The sequence below is a fragment of the Erigeron canadensis genome, chromosome 7 (assembly GCF_010389155.1).
Source record: "Erigeron canadensis isolate Cc75 chromosome 7, C_canadensis_v1, whole genome shotgun sequence".
NCBI classification, from domain to species: domain Eukaryota; kingdom Viridiplantae; phylum Streptophyta; class Magnoliopsida; order Asterales; family Asteraceae; genus Erigeron; species Erigeron canadensis.
The window spans coordinates 36,193,301-36,217,201 of record NC_057767.1 but is presented as its reverse complement, the minus strand read 5'-3'; the positions used below and the strand labels follow the sequence as shown (position 1 = coordinate 36,217,201).

Genomic DNA, 23,901 nt, shown 5'->3' with positions numbered 1-23,901 from the left:
TATCATAAACCATAAAGAAAATATTAAAAAGAGATAATATTGTCCTAACACCTTTGGATTCAAGAAAGACACTTCATGGAACTTAACAAAAATTCAACTTTAAATTATTAATATCAAAGTACTAGAAAACAAATGTAAGAAAAGTTTTGATGAATTAAATTTGAGCATCTTCCCATGTAAAACATAGAGAAAATGTCAAAGAAAATAGAAAACATGAACATTGTCTTGACATTCTTTGGTAAAGATCGTCGATGGAAGATCCAAATTGGCAACCATTCCACTATCATATAAAGACAAGAGTTTACTCGATTTCATCCTAGGTCACTTATTTGAGTTAGTTTTATGAGTAGTAGTAAACATGATGTAATATTTATCTATTTAAAAAAAAAATAATTAAGTTTTTTTTTTTTAATAGTAATAATTAAGCTGATAAGATGTTTGAAAGAAACAAAATTTATTATACTTTAAAGAAGCTTAATTAGTTAATAAGCCCCCTTAATAACTTTATTAAACCAAACCTAAAATTTGTGTTGGATGTAAGGTTTGTTTGGCATAAAAACTTCGAGTTGTGGTTGTAACTAAAGACTTGGAGTTGAAAGTTGACATAGGGCTACAAGCTTTAGAACTACATATAGTGTTTTACGAATTACAAATTTACAATGGTCAATTTCTTGCATATAGTAGTGTTTTACACGTATAAAAAAATAAAAGTCAAAGATCCAAGTAGACCGAAATGGGGTGGAAAGCCGGATGTAGAAAAAAAAAAAAAAAAGTTTTAGAACCACATAGTTTTGGATGGCTAGGCCCACATGCATTGCGCTGCAAGTAAGTGACCTTTTTATAAGAGGTGTGTTGTTTTGGTCTTCCTTCATGCAATAGCTTGTTGTGCAATGTTGAATCGTCTACCGGATATATGATTTCATCTTCCATATATATACAAGGTTAGTTGCAACTTTCTTCAAGGTACTATCATAGCTTCAACTTGTTTCAAATTGATCACTGACAGGCGGACTCAGAAGTTGCACAATGATAAAAAATTTTAATATGCAAATGTACAATTTTTTTATGCACATTAAGTAAAATCTTAAAGCTTTCATTTAATATTTTCTTTTAATTTTTTTAATAAATAATGATAGAATAAGTCTTTGTTATATGAGACTCTAATAAACCATTAGTTCTTTTTAATTTATTTAAACCTATTGATTGAGCTTGTTAATGAAAAAAATGCGAGAAAATACATACGATTTTTTTAAATAGACAAGTTATATTTTGTTATACTTTTTTTCAAAATATATATCGAACACACTTGTCATTGTAGTACCGTGTTTTTATATTTTACTATTGATTAATTACTTTAACGGCCCCAGAATGTTTTAACAATTTCCCTCTTCAGCTATGATATACGGCTAAATGGTTATTGACTTTGTCAACCGTTGGCTTAATTTTGTCGTGGTCTGTTAGTTGTGTAAGATAGAAAGTTATAATGATATTATGTTAAAAGTAGTTGATTTTTTATTTGAATTTGTTTATATGTTACCTTTCTAGTCGATAATAATTAATTAAATATTTATTTTACACGAATTTATTAAAACTATTAGCTAGGTAAGTAGTTCGGTACCATGTACTACACTCATGGACAATACAATACACTCATAAGCTTAACTTGTTAGTTTAAGCTTTTGACCACAGCATCATGTACATATGCGATATGCTTGTTTGTATAATTTCAAAAAATTATGGGGTTAACTAGTATGCTTCTAGCAACATGTTTGCACCATGATTTTTAAGGGGAGAGATTTTATATTCAAACATGTAATTTTCATTGGAGGAGTTTATAAAGAGAAACATGTTTCTTCTATATTTCTAGCAAAATATTGGTTTTTTCCAAAAATTATACCTGGTATTTAGATTCTTCACTGTTCATTGAGACACATGTTAATAAGTTCCTTTTTTTAAAAAAAAAATAACAGTAGTTAAAACTCTGTACATATAGTATAAGTTCAAAGAAAACAAAGAAATTGGAGGAATCTTACGTACTGAGATAAATTGAATATGCAAGGACAGTATAAGTAATTTATCACAATTGCTTTTAACTATGCTTTCAGAATTTCAGGTATCTTGAATATTGTTGACTTGTTTACATATTTAATTCCCATATGATGTTTGAATGTTTCTGTTCTGCCATTCTGTAGAGTCATTCAACTAAAAAAAAGTCCATGTTACCAATTGAGCATAACTCAACCACACATTAGACAATAAGTTGATCCACGTACAGGTGAGACTTTTCACCTCTAATTATAGCTTGTCTCACTTTCAAAAAGAAAAAAACTTATAGCTTGTCCCATTATGTTAGAGGAGTTGGCTGAAGCTATTTTTCCGGGGGTCAAAAATAAAAAATGTCTCCGACAATTTACACCTCTTATGAGAAAGAAATTACATCTTTCTTGGAGTAAACTAACTTAAATAAGATATCAATTTAAAAATACCAACCTAAATATCGAGTTTATTATCAAAATGGTGTGTCTAAAAAAAATATTTATCAAAATAGTGTATTTTTAAAACTATTTACCAAAAAGGATACACATCTTCCTTTTTTTTTGGGTTAAGTGCACGGAAATGTAATCAACAAAGACCGAAAAGTCATTGTGTACATGAACTTACAAAAGGTTTAATGTATACATGAACAAAATCAGAAACGTTATCGAATACACGATTGACCTGCTATTCTCTTAGCCGGTAACCTTTTTGAATTCTTAGCTACATGCTGACGTCAACAATTTTGTCTTATTCTTATTTTGTCATTTTCTGCAGTTTTTTTTCCCCTTTTACGATTGTATATTTTTACAATTTCTTATTTTTACCACTTAACTTTTAGGTATTATCACATTAGTCTAACTTTTTATATACATGTATAATTTACTTTTAAAGTTTTTAATTTTTATCAATTAACTTTGGATTTTAACATTAATCATCAATTTTTAAAATTTTTTTTTCTACTTTCTATCTTTTATTTTAAAGCTTTTAACTTATTTGTATCACTTAACTTATTGATTTTTTTAACTTTAGTCTAACTTTTTGTATACAAACTTAATTATAGTTTAGTTTCATAGTTTTTAATTTTTATCAATTAAATTTGAGTTTCTAACTTTAATCATCAAATCTTTTTTTTTCTTTACCTTTTATCTCTTATTTTAAGGTTTCTAACTAAACTATAGTAAATTTTAAGTGTCCAAATCTTTTTTTTTTTCTTTTATTTGAGTTTCTAACTAAACTATATATATATATATATGGCGAAGTTTAACAAAAAGTGAGGTTGAGAATTTATATCTCTTATGCATCATTACAAACTGTTTTAACAAACAATGGTGAGCAAGCATAAAAGGGAAAAAAATCATTTAAGTAAATAGTTTTAAAAATACACCATTATGGTAAATATTTTTTTCAAACATACCATTTTGGTAATAAACTCCCTAAATATCAATGAACATTTTGGTGCATTTATATTTTGAAGCAAAGCAGCATGGTTGGATCAGTGGTAAATACTCTTGTCTCTGGAGACAGAGGTCATGGGTTCGATCCTCTCATCTCATGCAAAGGTTGGAGGGCTTTTTCTACCATTTAGGTAGAAACTGGAAGCAGCCTCTCTACTTAGATAGAGGTAAAGTTTGCTTACATCTTAACCTCCCTCATACACCGTCGAGGTATTGGGGCTCAAAACCCACAGAAGGCGGCACTGAGTAGTTACTTTTTTTTTTTTTTTTATATTTTGAAGCATCAAAACACCTTATATATTTAAAATCAAGGTTTAACTTTTTCTATTTTTAAAAATAAATAATACCATATCATAAAACATTCAAAGCATCATTTTACTGCTGCTTAGGTACTTATATATAATGTCGATATGCAAGATCATTTTCGTTGAACATATTTATAAGAGATTAAAGTGTAATTATTATAAAAACATTCTTATACCGTCTAAGGTGGAGGATTTTTATAATTTATTTTGTACTTTTTGCAGTTAAAGTCATGTAGTTCGTTTAGTAGGTAGACTTCTGCTTTCTTATTGTAGTTGTACTCTCTTAAAATCACTAAAATCTTGCTAGTAGATTTTGTTTCAATAAATCATATTTTGCCATTCTAAAAAAAAAGTTGGAGAATTAGAGTAACACGAATTCAATCCTAATGATCCATAATTCCATATGATCCATGTGAGGAACAAAAACTCAATCCTTGTCAACAAAGACTAAAAAACAAAGAATTATTATTAGAAAATCAGTTTAAACCAAATATAGCATAATGAAAATACATGTGATCCATACTAAACTTTATATAGTTGATCAAAATACATGTGAGGTGAAGTTTTTTCATTTAAAAATATTATAAAAACATTTAATAACCGATTTATTATTGGTTCTACCAACTTGTCCCATGACTAACATGAGAAAAGAAAAATTACTTTAATAAACATGGATGAAATTTGAACCCTCTATGCTGTTGCATATCGTCTACTAGTATTAGATTATCATCGCGATGACACTTTGAAAAATGTATTTAATTCTTTATGTAATATAACATGTCAGCTATTACTAGATTATTACAACGATGCCAATTTAGAAAATTTAATTACAAAATTGGCCTACGTGGTATGTTTGTTTTCACAGTAAAGATTTCTTTTCAAGTTCATTAGCAATGAGGTCCCTAATCAAGAACTTTTTGTATACGTAGTCCAAAATTAACGGCTCCGTTAGTGACGGTCGGGTCAAGTGCCCATTTGCCCCTCACATGAATGCATAAAATTGACAACCATATTAATTTTGGACTAAGTATGTAAGAAGTTCATGATTTAGTGACCCCGTAATCTGTGCACTTAAAAAGGACCTCATTGTTAAAACATACAAACCACAAGTACCAATCTTGCAATTAACTTATTAAATTATTCTTTAGTATAATACAGTATAAGAAAGATTTGCAGGCTGCTCTTTGAACATAAATATTTTATGGCAACTATATTTATTCCCATATCCTTCTATTTAATAATCACTCTTTGTTGTCACAGATCATTGAAGTTGAACAAATACAACTTTGACAAGCTTTAGCTTTCAAATATGAGTTCTGTGTCTCTAATCAAGTCACTCTCATGTTCTTTAAGCTCTACAATGGCCGAAAACACATCAATGATCTCATTCATTTTACTCTCTCCATGCCCACAAAAACTACTCTTAGCTTCCATTGATATCATCTTCCTTTTTGTTGTTTTCGTTTTCGCAATTCAAAAATTTTATTCGAGATTCACCTCACACAACAGTGACAATTCTAGCATCGACGAACCACTAGTCGCTAAAACCCAAGTTTTTGTAGAAACCAATATTTGGTTTAAACTCTCCCTATTCGTTTCTACCGTTTTGGCTGTTTTAGCGACAGTTTCATTCATTTCAGGGTTCAGACAGAACCCCGAAACACAATGGAAGTTGGTTGACGGAATATGTTGGTTAGTTCAAGCGATATCGTTTGTTATAATCACTGTTTTGATTGTCCATGAAAAGAGATTTCAGTCAGTAACTCATCCGGTCATCTTACGTGTATTCTGGGTCGTTAACTTTGTCGCTATTTCGTTGATCTCGTTTTCAAGCATCAACCGTCTTGTTCACCACACTCCATTGTCAAAAACTGAAGACATAGTTTCATCCATTTCGTTACCATTTTCGGCTTTCTTCTTGATAGCATCAGTAATCGGTTCAAGTGGCATTACATTAGTGACTCCAGATTCTAAACCTGATGAACTTAACAAATCATTGAATGTGAGCGGATGGGCTTCTGCTTCAATCATATCAAAAACGTTTTGGATATGGTTGAATCCATTGCTAAAAAAAGGCTACAAAACCCCGTTAACACTCGATGATATCCCGACACTTTCACCAGAACATCAAGCTGAAAAAATGTCCCTAACATTCGAAAAAAACTGGCCCAAACCTGACGAGAAATCAAAACATCCTGTTAGAACCGCAATAATTCGTTCTTTTTGGAAACATATCGCATTTACAGGGTTTTTGGCGATAGTAAAGCTTTGTGTCGCGTATGTTGGTCCGTTGCTAATCCAGAGATTTGTTGATTTCACATCCGGAAAGAGTACTTCACCATATGAAGGCTATTATTTGGTACTAATTCTTCTAGTCTCTAAATTCACCGAGGTTTTGTCATCACACCATTTCAACTTCCACTCTCAGAAACTCGGGATGTTGATCCGGTCAACTTTGATTACGTCGTTATACAAAAAAGGATTACGTCTTTCGTGTTCTGCCAGGCAATCTCACGGTGTAGGACAGATTGTGAACTACATGGCTGTAGATGCTCAACAAATATCCGATATAATGCTTCAGTTACACGCCATTTGGCTAATGCCGCTTCAAGTAGCCGTAGCACTGGCCATTCTTTACATGTACCTTGGCTCATCGGCCGTGGTTACACTGATTGCGGTTTTGGCTATTCTTGCATTTGTGTTTGTGGGGACTAAACGAAACAATCGGTTCCAGTTTAACATTATGACAAGTCGCGACTCGAGGATGAAAGCTACTAATGAGATGCTGAATTATATGAGGGTGATTAAGTTTCAAGCTTGGGAAGAGCATTTTAACGAAAGGATTCAGTCGTTTCGTGAGTCAGAATACGGTTGGCTTTGTAAATTCATGTACTCGATCGGTGGAAACATGGTTGTTCTGTGGAGCACACCTTTGTTTATCTCGACAGTCACATTCGGAAGTGGGGTTTTGCTTGGGGTACCACTCGATGCTGGAACGGTTTTCACAGCCACATCATTGTTTAAGAACTTGCAGGAACCGATTTGGAGTTTTCCTCAATCGATGATATCTCTTTCTCAGGCGATGATATCGTTGGGAAGATTAGATGAGTTTATGACCAGCAAGGAATTGGAGGAGGGTTCGGTCGAGAGGGGCGAATTTGGTGATAGTGAAACTATGACTGCGGTCAAGGTCCAAGACGGGTCATTTAGCTGGCACGATGACCCTTCAGAAGGGGATCTGATCAAAAATTTAAACTTTGAGATCAAAAAAGGCGAACTAGCAGCCATCGTGGGGACTGTAGGATCAGGGAAATCATCTCTACTTGCATCTATCATTGGTGAAATGAACAAAATTTCTGGCAAGGTGAAAGTTTCTGGTAGCACTGCTTACGTTGCACAAACAGCATGGATTCAGAATTCAACAATTCAAGAAAACATTCTGTTTGGTTCGCCTATGGACCGACACAAGTACAAGAATGTAATAAGAACTTGTTGCTTGGAAAAAGACTTAGAAATGATGGAATTTGGAGATCAAACGGAGATTGGTGAGCGTGGGATCAATCTAAGTGGTGGTCAAAAGCAGCGGATTCAGCTAGCAAGAGCTGTTTACCAAGATTCTGATGTCTATCTTCTTGATGACGTCTTTAGTGCTGTTGATGCTCACACCGGTTCAGAAATATTCAAGGTGATCGATTACCCCATTATATAGACCACTTGTAGAGTTGTAGTATAAAACCTAAAATCTATTGCATTCGTCTTCCTATGCAAACTCTCATATATATTTCATTTGCAGGAATGTGTGCGGGGGGCCCTAAAAGACAAGACGATCTTACTCGTGACTCACCAAGTCGATTTCCTCCATAACGTTGATCTTATACTAGTAAGTAAAATGATTATCTTCTTAAATTGTGACAAGATTTCCTTTCCGGGAGATGATACACAAAACACTTCACTTCTGTACCAAAATGAATCTGTACATTCTGATGTAAGGAACAAATTATCTGGCGTAAATATTACCTCCCTTTCCTAAACTCTAGCAATGAACCAATACTTATACCTGCACCCACTTGTTATAAAGTTTGGGTAAATAGTTATACCAGGGTAAAATTACCCTTTACCCCAAAAAATGTTGTGTAAATAAGACTATATACTACTCTTCTAAATTGTGTCACTAAGAATCTGATATAGTTTCGATCTCCTGTAATCTGTTCATAGTTGACCTAACTATTTTTGAAAAATTTAGAAAATGGACATGAAGTCCATCGATGTTCATTGGCGAAATCCTACCAAAGTACCAAGTAATATGGTTCTGTTTTTCTAATTTGCAGGTGATGCGCGATGGGATGATTGTCCAATCAGGAAAGTATGACGAACTGGTTCAGTCTGGACTTGATTTTAAAGCTTTAGTGTCTGCTCATGAGACCTCAATGCAGCTAGTACAAATGGAATCAACTGAACCAGAAACCATGAAAAAACCTCCCAGGGATAATCCCAGGGAAGACAACAATGAAAACAGTAAATCTCTAGAACGCTCCCTATCTAATTCTATTAATGGAACATCAAAACTGATAGAAGATGAAGAGCGAGAAACAGGAAGAGTCAGTTTACATGTCTACAAAGTGTATTTGACTGAGGCATTTGGGTGGACCGGCATGAATCTGGTTTTGGTGTTGGCGTTCTTGTGGCAAGCAACACAGATGGCCAGTGATTACTGGCTGGCTTACGAAACCTCGGAGGATCGAGCTGATTCTTTCGACCCTTCTTTGTTCATTGGAGTATATGCACTTATTGCAGGCATTGCATTTGTCCTGATTATAGGAAGAGTTTTTTTCTCTATGTTTTTAGGGCTCCAGACTGCACAAAAGTTCTTTAAACAAATTCTTCATAGCATCCTTCATGCTCCAATGTCATTTTTTGACACCACACCTTCAGGAAGAATTCTAAGTCGGGTAACATGGTTTCTTCAGTTTTCGACTTATGTTTTATTTCCTAAGGGCCAAATAGGTTAGATGTATCAAAAGTAGTCGAAAGTGCACATTTAATCCCGAAAACCTCATAAATCACTATTTCTCGAGAAATTAGAATGAACTATATATATAAAAAGTACTACATATTTTGTAATCATAGTCGATACACAAATAATTTAAAAACAAGATAAATATATACAGGACAAATGTCTTTAGGGTCAACTGTTCCCGACCCATTTAGACTCTAACCTCTCATATCCACCCACTTTGCCACCTCCTATCTTATGCTATTTGTTCAATGTTTTCAGGCATCAAGTGATCAAACCAACATCGATACTCTTCTACCCTTCGTGATGCACCTGAGCCTTGTTTTGTACATGTCCGTGATTAGTGTGATCATCATAACCTGTCAATATGCTTGGCCAACAATTTTCCTACTAATACCACTCGGTTGGCTCAACTTCTGGTATCGGGTATGTCACTCGGAAGAGATTAAGAGAAACACAAACACATGTTAAAGAACAAGCTTTTAACAGAGAGTTTTATAATGTTTATTATTATAATTATGAAACTCTCCAATGACTCTCAAATGACTGTCACAATCCATTATTGACTCTAAACTACTAGAATAATCGCTTACTTTAACACATGAAAATGAAAAGGTATTTATGTCATGCGATCTACCTAATAAAGAAAAGTAAAATAAACCTGAAACCAAACACATTGTATCCAATATGGTTAGAGGAAATGATCCTTTTGCCTGATTTCTTCAGGGCTATTACCTTGCAACATCTCGAGAAATAACGCGACTCGACTCAATTACAAAAGCACCCGTCATTCACCACTTCTCTGAGAGCATCTCAGGGGTTATGACCATCCGGTGTTTCAAAAAACAGGACAGGTTTGTTCAAGAAAATGTTGACCGTGTAGATGGAAATCTACGGATGGATTTCCACAACAATGCATCGAACGGGTGGTTAGGGTTCCGCTTGGAATTTCTTGGAAGCTTGTTTCTTTGTGTTTCCACCGTTTTCATGATCCTATTACCTAGCAGCGTCATTAAACCAGGTATATTCCCAATACAAAACCAATAAATCCTTGCCTACAGTAAAAAAAGGAAATCTGACCCATTTACTTTTTGTGGGTTTATTTGGATTATATTTAAATTGTCAACAGTTAACACTTAAAAAGAGCCAAAAAGGAGGCGGTTTAAACTGATTGACCGGGTCAAAAGTGATTATTACTGCATGCAACCCAAATCACTTTCAAAAGAATACAGTAACATTTATGTCATATATCTATCACAGAGAACTGTTATAAAAAGACTGGCAATCTGAACTGGCCTGTTTAACCCCATACAATTTTGACCTGAATCCGTTTAAGCTATTACCCAAGCACCGATTTTGTTACCTCTAGTATCAAGGTTGCTCTAGAGAGAAACTAATGGGAACTAATATGATCAGAGGACGTTGGATTGTCACTTTCATATGGATTGTCACTTAACGGCCTGCTGTTTTGGGCTTTATATACGAGCTGCTTTGTTGAAAACCGAATGGTTTCTGTTGAAAGGATAAAACAATTTACCAACATACCATCAGAAGCAGAATGGGTGAGAAAAGACAGTCCCCCTCCTCCAAATTGGCCCAACCATGGCAGTTTGGAGCTCAGAAACTTGCAGGTAATCTTCTAAATTCTAACTGTATTATCAAATTCAACACTCTTCTCTTTATGTTAATTCATGTCTTTGCTTGTGAGCAGGTTAGATATCGGCCAAACACGCCTCTTGTGATTAAAGGGATTACTCTAAACATTCAAGGGGGGCAAAAGATCGGAGTTGTTGGTAGAACAGGTGGTGGGAAATCAACTTTAATTCAGGTTCTGTTTAGGCTGGTCGAGCCCTCTGGTGGAAGTATTATCATTGATGGTATCGATATATCATCACTTGGACTTCATGATCTTAGGTCCCGATTTGGCATCATTCCCCAAGAACCAATCCTCTTTGAAGGCACGGTGAGAAGCAACATTGACCCTATCGGTCAACATACAGATGAGGAGATATGGAGGGTAAGTGGGTTCAATTCTATCTTAACAAAACTACTATCTTCACACAATTTTGTAATGACTCCATGCACGTGGTTAATGGATCAAAATAGGCTATTTTTAATGAATTAGAAGGTTATATGCTATAAAACTAAACTTTAATGACTTCCGACCTAGCTGACCCATTTTCTTATAACCTGATTGTGTTGATTAGATACATTTGACCTTTACAAGAATAATCTATTTAAACTTGACTTATTTATAAGTAACTGGGTCAAATTTACCTCATCTACTTCCTTTCATTCTCCTAACTTGAAAACCTGCTTTGTAGAGTCTCGAACGATGCCAACTTAATGATGTTGTATCAGCCAAACCTGGGAAACTTGATTCCACAGGTACGTAAAACGGATCCATGGACTTTTTTTGGTACAGAATAAAGAAAAAGAATCCAATATTTATCATTTATACATATTCGGTTTGTTATTTAGTTGTTGATAATGGCGATAATTGGAGTGTGGGACAAAGGCAACTTCTTTGTCTGGGAAGGGTATTGCTGAAGCACAGTAGACTGTTGTTCATGGATGAAGCAACAGCATCTGTTGACTCACAAACAGATGCTATAATTCAGAAAATCATAAGAGAGGACTTTGCTTACTGTACCATCGTTAGCATAGCTCATAGGATACCTACTGTCATGGACTGTGATCGGGTTTTAGTCATTGATGCAGGTACTTTCTTATCTATTGGCAGAGGTTGTAAAATGGACGGTTGGGTAAGTAAAATATATAGTCGGGACAAAACAGGTCTGGTCAGGTTTTCTCTAATTTCGTAAATAATCAGTGAACTTAAAATGATTAAAAAAACCAAACAATACAATTGTAGGTACATGTGTCAAAACAGGCGGGTTGGGTAACTGGTTGAAGGTTTAGGTGAGAACCTGTTATTTTTAAGGGAGGTTGAAATGAGTCAGGTTGGCTAACAAACAATACGATTTAGGACATTGTGAGAACTTAAACTTTAGGCAACTTTTGACCCATTTAACTTGTTCAGCCCTTTTGGCGCATTTAATTTTTTAGTTTATCTTTTATATTCTACCCGTTCCAAATAAAAGGGTTGGACTGACACGTTAGTTAGAATGTTCACTAGCTCCTGCAGCTGATTGAGGTTAATGGAAGTTTTACTTGTAAGGTCAGTAGGTCACATAAACACTAACTAATTATTCTTATATGTTCTGGTAGGGTATGCAAAAGAATTTGACAAGCCTTCACGTTTGATTGAGAAGCCCTCACTCTTTGGGGCATTGGTTCAGGAATATGCAAACAGATCATCAGGTTTATAAACATCCAATGTATGACAACAATGTCACTCTAATAAGTGATCTAAACGTAATTTTTTCTAGGTATCGATAAAAGTATGCATTACAAAAGAAAGCTACAAATTATTTAAACTTCTTACTTGATTGTCAAATCTCTATATATACAAGATTCCCACCAGCATGCTGGTAGAAATGAGAGAAGTCCATTCAGATCCCCAAAAATGCACGCGATTGTGATTCCCAGTGCTCCTTTGTCAGGCGAATCCTTTCTGCTCTCTCGGTTTTAAGCCTTTCTTCCCAATATTCAGGACAACTGCACAAGTTTAATAGAAAATCAGGCCCTTTCTGCTCTAGAAGTGACAAACTGGGCAAGTCGGGCGGGTTGACTAATGGGTCGATATTTCTCTTTTATGGGTAATGTTCATTCAGGTCAAATAGATAATTTAGTTCAGGTCAAACGATAATTTCAATCCAGGTCAGAATAAATCGAGTTTGCTTGACCAGCCAACACTTATACTCCATTTGTTATGTTCAAAAATAATTACTGTCTTGATTATCGAAGTTAATTGCATAAAATATGGAGTCCCAACTTTGGTCAAATTCTATTCCAGGAAACCAACTTGGTTTAATCAGTTAAAAGTTATTTTTGAGGAATTAACTTGGTAACTACTAAGTAACAAGTTTCAAGGCTTAATGTTGAAATTTTTCCTGGGCAAAATGGTTGGTTACCTGGCATTGAATTCGGCCCAAAGTTGGTCACTATATAATTTGGCCCGAATATGACTACAAATTCCACAGTATGAAAGTAATAATATGAAATTCTGTGCATAAAACAGTTAAGGAGTTTGCAAAGGGATACTGGATAATGTTTAACCCATTTCCAGTTTAGAAAAACTCTTTACTCCGCCCATTTGACTAGTTGAGATACAATATTTACCCAATCGACAAGACTCCTATCCTAATACAATTGATAGATCTCGAGACAAGTGAAAGCATTTGTGACACAAAAAAATGTACCTTCGACTCAGTAAAATGTTAAGCTCATCCAAATGGAGAGATCCTTGGTAAACTCCTGCCTGTAAAACAACCGAGTTAATCACCATGTATTTATGATGGAGATTTTATTAGAAAAATACAAAGGAAGAAAGATAGTTATACCTCACGACAAAGAGGACATTTAGCTGTAGGGTCTGTTGCCTTCAGTCCATCTACAATTGTTACTGATCCAGACTTGCAAGCACACATGAAGCAGAAGATGTGTCCACAAGTCAAATATACGGGATCAAATACAGTATCCTGATCAAACAAATATAATGAATAGATAAATAATCCAACTTTCCATAAAGAATGCACACATAAAGTCAGTAGTAGTATATAGAGGTAGCAAGTTCAACATGTCTATCACAAAAAAAAGGACTGATCTGGCTTATATTTAATATACAACTGTCAAACATATATACTTTTAAAAATAGCTAAAATGTTGCGGGTCAAAATGGATTTATGGGATCTAGGCAAAACAAGTCATCCCATTTGTTGCACAATCCCCACCCATTCTGCCACCGGCCACTTGAAAAAAAATAATGCCCAGATTTGTTTTTTTAATACGGGATTTTTTTTAATCACAAAATTCTCGTTCCTTCCTTCACAATAATCTGAAAGTATAAATGGTCTATCTTCTGAAAATAGAGAATTAAACATATAAAGTTCAAGGAACTGACCAAGCATATAGAGCAAGTTAAATCTATTTCAAGCTTGACAGCATCAGAAAGCTCACAAGAAAGCGAAGGTTTTCCATCACTAAATATAAGAGAACAACCCTCAAATAATTCAGATCCCTTCTCTATATCCGTCTTCATATCCCTTATGTTAATGTGGAAAGCAATAAGCTCACAAAGCCATGGCGACTGAAGTATTTCCAAGTGCATGCTCTGGACTTGCGATCTGAATGCTTGGCCTTGCTTAGAGTCGTGTATCTGATTTAAAAAGAATGAAATCAGGTCTTGCAATTTCAACCCATTTTTTTTATGAACAAGTCAATTTGGGTAGTGTTTAATCTCAACCTAGTCAGATATAAATCAGCTAAAAGTGGAATGGGTCGAAGGAGTTGAAGGTCACCCAATGTATCTTTTTTAGCCCACACAAGACCCTAAACAGTATTATTTATATTTTAAAACGTTAAGATTCTGATGGTAATTTGCTTCCATGAATTCATAATCATTATCAACAAGTTCAGTAATCTTTTCAAAAACTCAAAATATTGACAGCACTACAGCAGACAAACCCAACCCCCATTCGGTCTCTCAAAATGGCCTGTTTCAGCTAAACAAGTTTTCACCATTTGCCCAACCTGGTCATCTTTCCACCTTTAGCAGTTGTGTTTCTAAGATATAAAATAACATAGAACCATTTGATTCCTCAAAGAACAACAAACCTTATCATATTTCTTAAGAATCTTCCTCATAGCAATGGCATTTATAACTGCATACCCAACAAGATCCTTGCCCTCTTGTATAAACGCACCATGGTTTCCCTGAAACTTGTCTTTGCACCACACGAGGTACTTTCGAAAGCCTGTTGCTAGATGAACATCAAGTACCTTTTGTGCGCGCTCATTAAAACATCCAACCACCATAGACATCTCCTTCATAAGGGAAGGAAAGAAACTTCCATCGCATACTACAAAATTTCAAAATCATATCATTGATTTTCGTTCCCGGAAACTTGTCAATCTATCACTTATCGTTCAGAAGTTATTTCAAACAAAGTATTAAAACCTCTGTATCCATTTAACACTTTCATCTAAATGGACTTTTACAAGCATGTCCTAAATACCCTTTAAATATATGTTAAAAAACTATAGTATGCAATTTCAGTTCATATCAATTTTCTCTTTTAGACGACCTGTTAACCATATAAGTTGTCACGTCATCTACTAAGTCATAAAACCGGCACCAAGTCACTATTTTTACAAGTTATAAAACACCATATGCATACATACCATAACAAAAATACAAAAGTACAAAAATTTTGATACATATGTATAAAATTAACAAAACGTGACAAGTCGATACACTTGACCTAAAAGAAGAAAATATCTATCACATTCTTCCTGACACAATATATATCATAAAGTACACCAAAAAAAAAAAGTTACACCAAATTAATTAAAAAGATGATACTAAATAAAAACCAAGAATATAAATTAAGCTACAAAAAGTAGTAAAAGAAATACCTGGGCATGAATGAATGCAGGTATTATTATTATTATTTTGATTAATATCAGAAGAAGGATGGTGATCAAGAATATTATCATCAAGAAGTAACACTGATGAAGAAGCTTCATTGAAACGACATCGTTTCAAGATTTTCTTGAGATTTTTAAAACCAACACCAGGTAGTTTATATTTCTTTTCATTTTGTTGGCTTTGCATGTATTCTTCATATTTCTTGCAAAATTTCATTCTCTCCCTGACCTTTTTTTGAACAAAGATTATATATGTATGTATCTATATCTATATGTATGAATATATATATATAGTGGGGTTTATAAAGTAAAGCACCTCTGGCGCTAGCGTGTCGCCGTTTTCGAAGATAAAGACTAGGTGAAATAGTCAAGTTTTTCTTGGGAGGTTTTACTTACATTTTATTTTATACTTTAAACGTCATATATATGGATAGATATAGACATACAAATATAGGGTGCATTTAATATTTTTCTTAATTAAAGAAAAAGGTTAGATTAAATAATTAATTTATGTCGATGAAGAGTTATTGTATGTCTTTTGAACTTTACGAGAAACACACAAATATTGTTTGATATTTTTATGAGAAGTCATATATCCAATGTTTCATTGACAATAAAAAAAAAATAAAACACATTAAAATATTGTTAAAGAGATATGAGTATACTATGAACGTCTAATATTTATTTTTATGTTGTGTGCCTTTTTCTACTACTAGACTATTAATTTATTATAAACACTTCACATAAATCCTACGTTGGAATTCTATCTCAAAGTAATTTTTCTACCTTTGTGTAAGTGTAAAGTTATCTACATCACATATTTCCCTCAAACTCGGCTTTTATTGGATTAGATATTGTTGTTGTTGTTGCTGTACTTCACATATTCGTTCTGATAACCATTTTGATTTTTGAAATTTATATATATCTTAAGTTTTAAAATATCAAAATTTGAATTACTCTCACAGCTTAAATCCTAATAGTTTAGTTTAAACGAATATGGTACCCGCGCAATGCAGCGGCAGTGGTGGGGAAGGTGGTATGCTTTATTAGGGATTTTTGGTAGTTACGTGAAGGAAAAAAAACAAAAAAGTCCAAAGACAAATAAAGGTATTTCAAAGACAGAAATATTTAATAAGGGGTATTTGCTTTACCAGGGAGTATAGATATTACTACTATTCACAAAAGTATGTATAAATATGCAGGGTTTCCATCACCTTTATAAAAGGAGTAGCTTTATAATATATCTTTAATATATTGTAAAAAAAAAGTCCTTATTTAATACATTTACTTTCTTAAAATGTATATTTTTATCTATTTTATATTTACCTAAAATAACTATATTACCTTTTTCTATCTACTCAAATCTCAACCACTCATTTTTTTCTCTCTCCTGCATATATCATTTTATTCTTCTAATTCATTCAAAATCTTTTATCTCAAAAACCGTACATCGATAAATTATAAAAATTACATAGACGTTCTTAAAATTTTATGCTCTTTCAATAAAGAGGTCATTCGATATACTTTCGACGAGTTTTTAAATCTGAGGGCGGAGGCCGTGAGGTAGATTACCCCATCACCGCCACCACCGCCGCCACCGCCATTACATCACCACCCCGTCATCACCTCTATAATCGCTGCAACGCGCGGGTATCTTTCTCTCGTATTATCTATACTATATTATAAAATAGATTAACTTTCAACTTTCAACATTTAAATTCAACAATGTACACATGTTAATGCATAATGTACCATACATCAATGCATACAACTTTCTCTTTCCTCCATAGATCATTCTATTCCACTAATTCTTTCAAAATCTTTTATCTCAAAAACCGTACATCGATAAATTATAAAAATTATATGGGTGTTCTTAAAATTTCATGCTCTTTCATTAAAGATGTCATTCGATATACTTTCGACGAATTTTTAAATCCGATGATGGAGCCTGGCTAAGACATTTGGCTATGACACTTTATGACATATCACCTCCTATGATCTAGTACACTCTATGACCTATCACCCTCATCATTGTACCGCCGCAAAGCGCGGGTACTTGTTCTCGTATAGTATAAATCATTTAATGGCGTCTTGACATTTAAAACTTTAAAAAAATTAAAATATAACAAACCATCTATGCAATAAAATTAATATCAATCAATTTATCAATATCGACATTAAAAGTATCATAGTTTTTTTCAATATTCAAATCTAAGCTAATGACTTCTTTTATATCATCACTAGTTTTTAGTAATCCGTGAAAGCTGGATGTCATCACCTTTAATTTTGTCTTCCCGTTGAAACTACACTGCGTACTCTACGCATTACTTGGATATATTTTTAATCTCGAATAAGAGTCTCTGAGACTAAGGGGTGTTTGATTCGTAGAATTTCTTGTAATCTGATATAATTAGAATCTGAATTCTATTTCATATCCTGTTTGGTTGACAGAATGAAATTTAGATTCCATTCCATGAGGTGTTTGGTTCACAAGGAAATGAAATTGGATTCCTTTGAATTCCATTAAACGAAGGAATTCAACATTCCTTAGAAAAATGGATGGGATGTTTGAAATTCCAAAGGAATTCAAATTTTGATAAAAATTAACTCTTTTTTAATTATTATTTCATTATATATTTGTTATAATTATTATTACTAGGATTTTTTAGACTATATTTATCAATTATTATTATTATTATTAACTAGAGTTTTTTATTTTTATTAATTATTAATCAAAAATAATTACAAACTTATAAAAAATTATTGTTGTTTTATAAAATTTAATATATAATTAATATTATGAATTTCATCCCATTCTTATCAACCAAACACAAATAAATTATAACTCATTCAAATTCCAATTCCATCAGATTCCAATTTATTCATATTCTAAATCCATCATATTCTAATTCCTTTAACAAATTCCAATTCCATCAAAAATATTATACGGACCAAACGCCCCCTAAGAGGAGTGGAGAGTTAAGAGAATGCCCCTCCTCCACTCCTTGCTTGACAATTGTCCATTACTAATCATAAGGGGCATTCCCCCATTCCCTTAGGTGGAGGAATGCCTCTAGAGGCATTGCTTTTATAATTTATATAAATATATAGTTGGTTTATTAAAAAAAAAGAACTTTAAAGCTTGCTTTTACCATCTACGAGGAATAGTGTAAGTTGGGCGCACCAAATGTAGTGGTTGCGCATGCAAAATGACACGAAACGAACGCTGGAGGCTCACGTTCAAAATGAGACGGGGCTTACTTTTTAGGGAGGCAGAACGCCTCCGGGATCGAGAGAGGGCGTTCCGGAGAGTTACGCATGGAAAAAAAAAAGAGGGAACGAGCTACTCCTCATGGTCTAACAACAGGCTATTGTTTTTCAGATTTACTAAGAGCTTTTCTTTTTCTTTTTTTTTCCCGAAATGAAAGCAGGATTCATGTGAACTTATACCAACTTACTTCTACCAAAATGTGGGCACAATCGCAATGTTTTGCTCATCCATTATGTCAATCTAGTGAATGTCGTTTTCGCTTTTTATAATTTATACTTGATTGTATGTACTGTTAAGTACTTTAACCTCTCAAATGTCATTACATTTTATGTCTTTTAAGCTTTTAATTAATTAACACTGGGGTTCTTAAGGTTAATTAGACTCACGTTTTATTTCTTCATAAAAGGTTTTAAGTTTGAAATATCTCTAGATTAATATTCTGGGAATGAAACGGTAAGGAAAATGGTTGGAAATGATCTTGGAATATCTTTCGAAGGCCACATACATCTAGTTAAACACTTACAATCTTCAAATAACATGGAAAAAAAAAATATAATAATAAATCTTCATTTACCAGTTTATATTTTATATATATGTTGTCTTTCGTGTAGTTTTAACAAATTCTTCTAAATAAACCGTAAACTTTAATTGTTCCAAAAAATACTCAACCGTAAACGTATAGATTCTTAACTTTTGGGAAACTACAAATGTTTGCCAACATTTATGTCTATAGAGGTGTCAATGATCCATGGCATGAATTTGTGAGATATTTAGGTTTTACTTATAAGACCAAGGTTCAAATCTTGTTAAATACAAATCAAGACTCTATTAATTTAAAGATATTTTTAATAGTTTGAATTTCAAAGTCTTTCTTTACAAACTTTGACCTTAAATATTTTGACTTATGTTATATAATATTTAATGAAAAATATAACAATAAAAGGTATATTTAAAACTCAATCAATTTATATAACTTTTATCAAATATTATAAAACACAAATCAAAATATTTAAGGTCAAATTTTCTAAAAGAAGATTTTAAATATTCAAAATAAGACACAATATTATATAGGCCGACATCCATATAAATCGAACATTAACAAAGTACAACTTAATATATATCTTAATCTTAACTTAATTTTAATACTACAATAAGAAAAGAATTCTGAAAACCTATTTTAACAATACGAGCAATAGTATCCGCGCAATGCGGCGACGAGATGGTGGGGTGAAAGGTCATAAGAGGTGATAAGTCATAGAGTATGATAGTCAATTGCCTTAGCCGTACGGGCTCCGTACTCGGATTTAAAAATTCGTCGAAAGTATATCGAATGACATCTCTAATGAAAAAACATGAAATTTTAAGAACACTCATACAATTTTTAAAATTTATCGATATACGGTTTTTGAGATAAAAGATTTTGAATAAATTAGAGAAAAAAAATGATTTACGAATGGGAAAAAAAAATGAGTGGTTGAGATTTAAGGGTATTATAGGTATATTAGGTAAAGATGTTTAAATTAGTGAATAAAAAAGGAGGATAATTTAAGTAGTTCAAATCATATTTTATGATTTTAAGAAAGGATAAAATGCTTTATAAGATAGTATAGATATATAGATAATCATTAATATGTTTTCAATTACATAGACGGGTTGTATAAGTCAAAATATGATAGAACGGATCTATTGGTTTAAATACTTGATTATATAGTGTTCTAGTTAAAGTACAACTAGAGTTGAACATGCAAAATTTTCGGTGATTGTATTGTATTTAGTGAACAAATTTTTGTGGAAGATTAAAAAGTGTATATTAATGATTATCTATATCTATATTATTTTATAAAGCATTTTGCTCTTTTTTAAAATCTTAAAATATGATTTGAACTACTTAAATTATCCTCTTTTTTATCCACTAATTTAAACATTTTTACCTAATATACCTATAATACCCTTAAATCTTAACCACTTATTTTTTTCTCTCTCTTCAAATCTCAACGACTCATTTTTTTTCTCTCTTCCGTAAATTATTTTTTTCCTCTAATTTATGCATCCCTTTGGTTTAATCGAAAAAAATAATATATCATATTATAGTTCTTATAATAATATAATCGAGTCGTGGGGGAAATGATTTCACCAACCCACTTTGAGCTAGTGATGGTAAAATTCAAAAAAACTATAACTATAGCTTATAACAAGTTGCATACTTCACATTATGTCTGCCAATTGCAAATGTCCGGCCTAATCTCTTTCCTTTATAAATTTATAAATTCATCGAAAAATGTCTTAAGATTAAAAAATAATTGTATCTATATAATCTATAATCTATATATTCAATAGATGTTTATGATCATTTTATATTAGATTAGATATATATATATATACATGTAATAATCTTGATAAGGGAAAATCCGAGGTGTCAAAAGTTCATATGAACAAGATAACCTTTTACCCCCTTAAATAAATTGTTTAAGGTACTTTTATTTTAACAGAAAAATATTCGCAACATTTATATTACTCCCAATTAATCCTAAATATGTATGTGTCAAGAATTAATTTCTGGATCTACATCTAGGAAGACAAAAAGCTCTACTAAAAAAAAACTAATCCTACATTAACATTGTCCAAAGTATTACGAGTATATTTTATTTTGTAACTTCATTACAAAATAATTTCATATTTAAACTAAACACCTACATATTTGGTGTAGTTCCTGTTATTTTCTAGTTAGGCACGTTATGATTAAAACTTAAGTCAAAAGCTTTAACCTTTTTGTGATTTTAAAATTAGAACTTTCTCCTATGCAAGTCTCGGTGGGAATAAAAAAAAAGTTACACGAACGTTTTATGTGGTTGTGGGTGATTGAGTGCAAGGCCAAGTTATAGAATCCAACGTATCGTCACAAATAAAAAACAAAAAAGAAAAGTTATTGTAGGCTATTCATGATTTTTTTTTCGCCCCCCGTATCCCAACCAGTCTTTTTTAGTATCTAGACTACTACCACTTTTTACAGCGACTCTCGCTGCAAAAAGTGAAAAAAATGCGGGCCTCCATTTCTATAATGGTAAATATGGCTGAATAAAAGCGGGCCCCCTCTCTAAGTCGCTGCAAAAAGTCTGGTCGGGTTACCCAAAAGGTGGTCGGGTTACCAGACGCCTTTTTTTTTATGGATAGTTTTTTGGTATCATATCATTTTACTTTATAGTTGATTTATTTATTTAATTATTTAGCTTTAATTTCATTTTGTAATTGTTGTTATTTGTTTTGTATATTCGCACGCTATAAAAGGACTAAAGGTGGTGTGGTAGTGGTGGTGACAGGTGATGGTGGTGGCAGAGGAGGGTGGTGTTGGCATTGGCGACAAGTGGTGGTGGTAACGACGGGTGGTGTCAACATGGTGGTATGGTTCTTCATATAATTATTTCAAAAATTGAGAGATCGATATTGTAACATATTTTATCAAAAATAGTTTAGGTAAAATCATAGATATGATGGCAGTGTACTAATACAGTTTAAAAGTGTGGGGCAAATTAGTCAAATCAAGAGGCTTTTGTTGAAAAGGGAGTGAGTTTCTTTTTATTATAGATATAGTAAATTTAGTCTCGTGTCAAACTAATAACAAGTTCACGACATGTTAAATATAAATACAAATTAGAAAAACTTTAAAAAATTAAAACTTGTGATTAGTAAATTGAGGTTAAGTAAGTTGTCTTATAATATATATTAAGATTAACATATATATATATATATATACACACACACATATACAAGCCAAGTGCCCGCGCGGTGCAGTGTGAGATGGTAGGGGTGATAGGTCATAAAGTGTAAAAGGTCATGGGAAGTGATCGATCATAGGGGGTGTTAGGTCATAGGGGTTCGGTAATGGGGTGATCTACCTGACGGGCTCAGCCCCTCGGATTTAAAAATTCATCGAAACTATATCGAATGACATCTCTAATGAAAGAGCATGAAATTTTAAGAACACCCATATAATTTTTATAATTTATCGATGTATGATTTTTGAGATAAATTTTTTTGAATGAATTAGAGGAATAAAATGATTTATGGATGAGAGAGAAGAAAATGAGTGGTTGAGATATGAGAAGAGAGAAGAAAATGAGTTGTTGAGATTGAAGAGTATTATAGGTAATTAGGTATGTTAGGTGATGATATTCAAACTAATGGATAAAAAAGATGGGTAATTTGGGTATATCAAGTTCTTTTTTGAGAAAATGAAAGGTGATAAACGCCTAATTCGTCTAATCTTAAAGTATGAAAACGAACATGTTTTGTGAATGTCAATAGACGATTAGGGTGTGTTTATGTTTGTTTAAATGTTTCAGGTCTTTGGTGACAAATTGAAGTTAAATGGATCATTAAGAAGTCAAGCAAAATCGAAAATCAAGTCAAGAAGTGTCAAGGCAAAAATATGGAAAACTGCCATTTCTGGAGGGCAGTATGGGACGCCCTGGTGACCATCTGGGACGACCCTAGCTGCACTAAAAATCCAAAATTTAGGGATTTAATTACTTTTCAGTTTATAACACCTTCATACACGAATTTGGAAGTTACCACTTCATATTTTTCTCATCCCTGGGCAGTTTCCTAACACACACAACACCCCAATTTCATCATCAATTCATATTTTCATGGAGATCAAAGCCTTAATTGAAGAATCAATGATGAAGATTGGGTAAATGTTTTATAAGGTATTTTAGATATTGTAACATAAAGTTTTCTGGTACCTAAGATTGGATGTAAAACATTCACATATTAAATTTTTAATATTTCTTATTTAACGTGTATATAGAGTATATGAGAAAAGTGAATATAAAGTTGTCTCGTACCTAAATTTAGGCGTGAAACACTTACATACAAATTATTAATCCATTAAAAAATGAGGGCAATCATCTATTCAATAAATAAAAAATATTAAAAAATTATATGTAAGGAATTTTACCTAAACATAAAAATGGGACATGTTTATATTCATTTTTTCTATATCTAAATCGATTTTGTTGTCTTATTTAAAATGTGTAGATGACATGATAAAAAAAAATGACTACATAAGACTTAAGAATATAAGAATAAATAATAACATGGAACTCACAAGTTCACACAAAAGACAAGATAGAATCTTGATTATTAACTACAATATACTAATTCTTCTTAATTAATGGTGCGCCTAGTTCGAATAGGGGAATAGGAAAGAGAATGCAATCAAATATCAAGGAATATTATCATTCCATTAGTTTTATTTGGTTTGTACAA

General features: G+C 32.7%; 2 protein-coding genes across 3 annotated transcripts; one reads left to right on the top strand and one right to left on the bottom strand.

Annotated features, from left to right (window-relative positions):
- Positions 1-878: 878 nt before the first annotated feature.
- LOC122608346 (ABC transporter C family member 14-like) lies at positions 879-12,639 on the top strand. 2 transcript variants are annotated; one of them, XM_043781439.1, is made up of 11 exons: positions 879-941; positions 5,057-7,481; positions 7,590-7,676; positions 8,125-8,745; positions 9,072-9,236; positions 9,537-9,831; positions 10,227-10,441; positions 10,522-10,827; positions 11,135-11,198; positions 11,292-11,531; positions 12,042-12,639. In XM_043781439.1, the coding sequence occupies exons 2-11, from the start codon at positions 5,106-5,108 to the stop codon at positions 12,140-12,142; spliced, it is 4,470 nt and encodes a 1,489-aa protein (XP_043637374.1). In that variant the 5' UTR covers positions 879-941; positions 5,057-5,105; the 3' UTR covers positions 12,143-12,639. The 2 variants fall into 2 exon arrangements, with proteins under 2 accessions (XP_043637374.1, XP_043637375.1); XM_043781440.1 differs by lacking the exon at positions 879-941 and adding an exon at positions 964-1,029.
- Positions 12,179-15,750, bottom strand: LOC122608347 (probable E3 ubiquitin-protein ligase BAH1-like 1). The gene is made up of 6 exons (XM_043781442.1): positions 15,351-15,750; positions 14,550-14,794; positions 13,837-14,091; positions 13,277-13,414; positions 13,136-13,194; positions 12,179-12,431 (listed from the first exon to the last, which is right to left on the bottom strand). The coding sequence occupies exons 1-6, from the start codon at positions 15,577-15,579 to the stop codon at positions 12,326-12,328; spliced, it is 1,032 nt and encodes a 343-aa protein (XP_043637377.1). The 5' UTR covers positions 15,580-15,750; the 3' UTR covers positions 12,179-12,325.
- Positions 15,751-23,901: the final 8,151 nt, after the last annotated feature.